Genomic DNA, 6,111 nt, shown 5'->3' with positions numbered 1-6,111 from the left:
TTCTCTCATACTTTACTTTGTCACCACTTAAACTATTTATTTCTCCAACATTTTTCCAAAACACGTGCAAAAAAAAAAACGTCTCGCTTAGGCTGAGACAGAGGGAGTATATATAAGTAGGACCTACCTTCCACTAACCTTTTCTCACCCACTTTCTATTCATTTCTTAAAACCTGCGTCAGGTCAAATGTGGCCTTATAATGGTGGACGAAGGGAGTATAAAAGTGGGTACGATATTCTACTAACTTTTTCCACAATTTTTCTTCACAAAGTCAAACAATTTATTAAAATCTGCACCGATAAAATATGAGACATTTAATGGGGACCGGAGGGTCCGCTACCTTATCATTGTCCACTTTCTTTTCGATAAAAATTAATTTTATGAATTTTTTTTTAAAAATATGTTAAAAAAGTGGGGCAATATGAATCATACTTTTATACGTTAGTTTTATAAAACATAATTTTAATAAGTTAATAGTAAAATATAGAGTCTACTTATTATTTATGGTTAAAAGTGAAAATAGTCGCTTAATGAAGGATAGATTAAAATGGTAAAAGTGGACATTTAATGGAGGATGGAAGGAGGTATAATATTTATTATATAAATAAAATTAAAAGTAAGTATACCTACATGATCTGAAATTTTGGATCCAATATATTTGTAACTAGTCATTTTAGTATTTTCATACACATAAAATATTGTGTCATGAGATAATGGTTACTAGTAGTATATATTATTGGCTAGTAAACCGTACATATTTGAAGACAATAATTTAAATATCTTTATTTTCAGCAGTCGATCAGGAAAATGGCTGGTGTTAGCAAGGTAGATTTCGATTGGGAGAAAGAGGTCAAGGAATTCGACGAAAGAAAAACGGGAGTGAAGGGTCTGGTGGATGCGGGAGTGACGGAGATACCCCGTCTCTTCATGCATCCACAGGAGGTCATAGACCGTTACCCGACAGCTAAGGGTGCAGCGGTGGAGCTGCCGGTGATAGACCTGACTGGGGCGGAGAGTGGGGGAGCAAGGCGGAGGGAAGTGGTGGAGGCGATCGGTAAGGCTGCGAGAGAATGGGGTTTCTTCTGCATCATCAACCATGGCGTTCCGTTGGTAACAATAAATGCCATGTTGGAATCTATAAAGAGATTCCACGAGCTCCCTGACGAGGACAAGGAGTCGCTCTACACATACGAGAGGAGCAAGCTAGTGAAGTGGAATAGCAACCTCCCCGTGGAGGAAGGCGATCCTGCTTGTTGGAGAGATGTTTTGAATTTGCATTACACTAACGATCATCTTGACCCTCATGAAATTCCTTCAGCTTGCAGGTATACACTGTTACAACAGACTCAATGTCTCACATCGATTGTAAAAGCAACTGGTGTGTGATTTATAAACTGAATAGACAGACTAGTCTTTTGGGATGAGTTTTCATGTTCTGGTTTGTAAAAGACTTGTCTTCTGAATGAGTTCTCATCAATGTTAATTTGCTTTGATTTGCAGGAAAGAAACGGTGGAATATGTGAAGTACATGATTGAGGTGAGGGAACTGATGGCGGAGTTGTTCTCGGAAGCCTTAGGGCTTCCGAGTGATCACTTATCGAAAATGGAGTGCATGAAAAACCTCGCCATTTCATGCTTGTATTATCCGGCTTGTCCTGAGCCTCACAAGACCTTAGGAGCCCCAAAGCATTCCGACATCTTTTGTCTCACCTTGCTCATCCAGGATAGCCTCGGCGGCCTCCAGATGCTCCATGGCAATCAATGGGTCGATGTACCGCCCGTTCCTGGGGCCCTCATCGCCAACTTCGGTGATCTCATGCAGGTTAATTATATCAGCCTCACTGACAAGAATTATTATTGTTTGATTACGTAATTATAATTATCATTTGCAGCTTTTTAGCAATGGCGAGTTCATAAGCGTGGAGCATAGAGTGGTGTCGCAATTGGCAGGGCCGAGGATCTCCGTGGCCACCTTCTCCACACCGAACATCCGAATAATGGGGAAGCCATTTGGTCCGATCAAAGAGCTGGTCACCAAAGACAAGCCTGCGGTTTATAGAGACTTCATGTTCGAAGAGTACTTCAAATACTACAAAACAAAAGCCGCTAGCGTGGAATCAGCCTTGGAATATTACAGGATTAATTAATAAATAGTAGTACATGATTTTAATAAAATGGCTGTATGCCATAATCTTTAATTTATAGTAGTATAAGAAAGTACCTGTCTGTTTTAATTATTTGTATTTCCACTTGTGATGTTTCATCGGATTGAGCTCCATGAACATGCATTATGCACATGCTGTGTTTGCCCTAGGATAATTAATGAATCATTTTATTGGAAATGTCTACTTGGTGGCTTTATCAATACGCCTCTAAAAATAAGTCTAAGTCGGCAGTGGCATATCCGGAGTTTTTATTTTTGATTATGAAATATACGACAAATAATTAGTATGATATAAAGACAATTAACATTGACTACAAAAATAATTTAATCAGTAAGAACTTTTTATATGAAGTACGAATTTTACCAAAAATAATACTCCCTCCATCCCCCATAATTTGTCACCATTTGACCCGGCATGGGTTTGAAGAAGTGTAGTTGAAAGTGGGTTGAAAAAGTTAGTGGCACGTTGGTCCTAATTTTATATATTAGTTTTTGTGAAGATATGTGGCTGCATCAACTCAGCTTCAACAGGAATGAAGTTTTGCTAAGTGTTGGAGAAGTCGTGTTCTCCTCTAGCGCGCTTCTTTAAGTAAAAGGAGCTTTTATCCGGGCCGTTAGATGCGATTAGATTAGATGATTAAATCTGGTCCATCCATTGTAGTTAGTGGAAGTAGTTAACTTTGTTGGGTTTGTTTTAGCCTCTTAATCGAGATGGCATTTTTGTATCCAATTCAATTGAGAGATTCATCTTCAATAAAATTCCTTTCGTTCTCAATTCGATTCGATCCAGTTCTTGCCTTCCACATTTGTTCTTCAATCTCGCGATTCCACTCGATTACGCAACAAATTGGCGCCGTCTGTGGGAAGGATCTTCGAAGCTGGTTCAGATCGTCGGAGTTTGAAGAATGGCAGGGGCAAAGTTCGAGATTTAGAAGTTTACAGGCCAGAATGATTTTGGTTTATGGAAGACCAAAATGAAGGCCGTCTTGATGCAGCAGGGAGCGTGGAAAATCTTGAAGGATGGCAAACCACTGTCAATGGAGGGCTGCCGGAGAAAGAGGCGGTGAAGTTGGAAGAGTTGGAGTACAAGGCGTACAGTACTCTCTTGCTTTATCTCAATGATAGAGTTCTGCGGGAGGTGCAGAAGGAGGAGACCGCGCTTGATGTATGGGAGAAATTAGAGTCTCTATATGCTACAAAATCCACCACCAATCGACTCCATCTCAAGAACAAGCTACTGGCCTTCAAGATTACAGAATTAAAGGGTCTCCTGGAGCAGCTTGAAGAGTTTCATAGGCTTCTTGATGATTTAGAAGCAATCGAGGAGACAATGAAGGATGAGGACAAGGCATTGATGTTGTTGCATGCCTTGCCAAGAAGCTATGTACATTTCAAGGAGGCTATACTTTTTGGCAGGGAAACCAAGGTCAGCTATGAAGAGGTGTACCAGGCATTGAAACTCAAAGAAGTGGAGGATGTGGATTCTCTAAGAACATAAGAGAAGGCTGCATATCCAGTCCCAGAGAGCCTGTATACTAAAGGCAATGACAAGAAGTTTCCTCCTACCAAGAAGAAGTTTGGCAAGAAAACAGATAAGGAGAAGGTGGGTGGATTCAAGGAGACAAGGAGCTGCCATCACTGCAAGAAACCAGGCCATATCAAGAAGGATTGCTTTGCTTGGAAGAGAAAGCAAGCTGCTGAAAGTGCAGGCCCAAGCATGAGTGATTCTGATTATGTTCAGGAGGTGGAGGAGAAGCCTCCTCAAGCATTGAATATCATGGAGATAGGTGAGGATGCTTGCTGGATTCTTGACTCAGGTTGTAGTTTCCATATGTGTCCACATGAGCATTGGTTTGAGTCCTTGAATGAATCTGATGGTTCTGTGGTCCTGGGGAACAATCAAGTTTGTGGCATAAAAGGGATTGGTAGTGTCAGGTTGAGGATGAAGGATGGCTCGGTTGTAATATTGAATGATGTGAGGCTTATTCCTGATGTTAAGAGGAATCTCATATCATTGGGGCTTCTTGATAAGAAGGGCTGTAAAATAGAGACTTTTGCTGGAAAAACATTGGTGAAAAGAGGGGATATGGTTCTTCTTGAAGGTGTGCAGCAGGGAATCCTATCTTTTATTATCTGAATGCAGCTGTTGTGAGAAGATCTAGGGATGTGAATGTGGTAAAATCATAGCCTCTGGAATTATGGCATGTGAGGTTGAGGCATCCTGGGAATGCAGTATCAAGGAGTTGATAAGAAGGGAAGTTATTTCTGGAGCAACTGATAGAGTTGGTCAGCCTTGTGAAGATTGTATTCTGGGCAAGGCTAAGAAATTGCCATTTCCAAAGGGGAAACACACCTCTACACACACCTCTAGACTATGTACACAGTGACCTGTGGGGGCCTGCACCAGTGAGTTCATTGGGGGGAGGAAGATACTATATGAGTGTCATAGATGATTTCTCCAGGAAGATGTGGGTGTTTATTCTGAAGGAGAAGTCAGAGGCTTTCTCAAAGTTCAAAGAATGGTGTATAATAGTTGAGAGGGAAAAAGGTTGTGTGGTGAAGTGCCTGAGAACAGATAATGGCTTGGAATTCCTTTCAAAAGAGTTTGAAAAATTCTGCCATGAGAAGGGAATCAAAAGGCATAGGACAGTCCCCCTTAATCCACAGCAAAATGGGGTGGCTGAAAGAGCTAACAGGACTATCATGGAGAGAGTAAGAAGTATGTTGTTGGCCTCTGGGATGGAGAAGAAATTCTGGGCAGAGGCAGTGTCTACTGCAGTGAAGTTAATCAACAAATGTCCTTCTTCAAGCATTAACAGTGAGACACCAGACTTCAGGTGGTATGGAAGTTATGGTCAGTATATTCATCTGAGGCCATTTGGCTGTAAGGCTTTTGCTTATCTGAAGCAATCCAAACTGGATGCAAGAGCTCTCAGATGTGTCATGATAGGCTATCAGGATGGTGTGAAAGGGTATAGGCTTTGGTGTATAGAGCCTGGAAACTATAATGGTAGTGATCAGTAGAGATGTTACCTTCATTGAGAATGACATGCCATTCAAGAAAACTATGGCTTCAATCTCTGATAATTCTGATCCTGATGCTAATGCTGGAGTTCAGGTGGAGAGTCATTCTGATGAGAGTGATTCAGATAGTGATAGCACTGAAGTAGAAGCTGATAATGCAAATGATCTGAGTGGTTATCAGTTGGCCAGAGATAGAGCTAGAAGAACAAACATTAGGCCGCCTTCCAGATTTGCTGATTCAGAAATGCTGTATTTTGCTCTATGTGTGGCTGAGGAGATTGAGTTCTCTGAGCCAGGGTCTTACAAGGAAGCAATGGAGTGTAAAGAAAGAGATAAGTGGCTAAAGGCTATGATTGATGAAATTGATTCCTTGATTAAAAATGGCACTTGGATTCTGGTGGATAAGGTGGAGGGCAGGAAGCTAATTAGTTGCAAGTGGATCTTCAAAAAGAAGATTGAATCTGCTGATAATGAGCAGATCAGATTTAAAGCCAGGTTGGTGGCAAGGGGCTTCACACAAGAGCATGGTATTGATTACAACTAGATTGGGAACTTGAGCAGTTGGATGTAAAGACAACATTCCTACATGGAGATCTTGAGGAAACCATCTATATGTGTCAGCCAGAAGGTTTTGTTAAGACAGAGATGGAAAATAAGGTGTGTCTATTTAAGAAGAGTCTCTATGGCTTGAAACAAGCCAGCAGGCAGTGGCATAGAAAGTTTGATAACCATGTGTTGAAGAATGGTTTTATCAGATCAAAATATGATGAATGTGTCTACATCAAAAAGAGAAAGGGGGTTCCAGTTGCTTATCTTCTTCTTTATGTTGATGATATGCTGGTAGCAGGATCATCTAAAGAGGAAATTCAGAGAATAAAAGATGACTTGAGCTCTGCTTTTGATATGAAGGATTTAGGTGGAG

The 6,111-nt window shown here is 40.9% G+C and overlaps 1 protein-coding gene across 1 annotated transcript; it reads left to right on the top strand.

Annotated features, from left to right (window-relative positions):
- Window positions 1-777: 777 nt before the first annotated feature.
- Window positions 778-2,320, top strand: LOC125202168 (1-aminocyclopropane-1-carboxylate oxidase homolog 1-like). Its single transcript, XM_048100524.1, has 3 exons — window positions 778-1,326; window positions 1,502-1,823; window positions 1,894-2,320. The coding sequence occupies exons 1-3, from the start codon at window positions 809-811 to the stop codon at window positions 2,146-2,148; spliced, it is 1,095 nt and encodes a 364-aa protein (XP_047956481.1). The 5' UTR covers window positions 778-808; the 3' UTR covers window positions 2,149-2,320.
- Window positions 2,321-6,111: the final 3,791 nt, after the last annotated feature.

Source organism: Salvia hispanica, chromosome 1 (assembly GCF_023119035.1).
Source record: "Salvia hispanica cultivar TCC Black 2014 chromosome 1, UniMelb_Shisp_WGS_1.0, whole genome shotgun sequence".
Classification (NCBI taxonomy): domain Eukaryota; kingdom Viridiplantae; phylum Streptophyta; class Magnoliopsida; order Lamiales; family Lamiaceae; genus Salvia; species Salvia hispanica.
The sequence above is the reverse complement of the archived record's forward strand: the minus strand, read 5'-3'. Positions and strand labels throughout refer to the sequence as shown.

Excerpts from the sequence above, each read along its gene's own strand:
- LOC125202168 (XM_048100524.1), top strand. The coding sequence starts at position 809 with ATGGCTGGTGTTAGCAAGGTAGATTTCGATTGGGAGAAAGAGGTCAAG. Across the intron at positions 1,327-1,501 it reads GAAATTCCTTCAGCTTGCAG|GAAAGAAACGGTGGAATATG; the intron begins GTATACACTGTT and ends TTTGATTTGCAG. Across the intron at positions 1,824-1,893 it reads ACTTCGGTGATCTCATGCAG|CTTTTTAGCAATGGCGAGTT; the intron begins GTTAATTATATC and ends TATCATTTGCAG.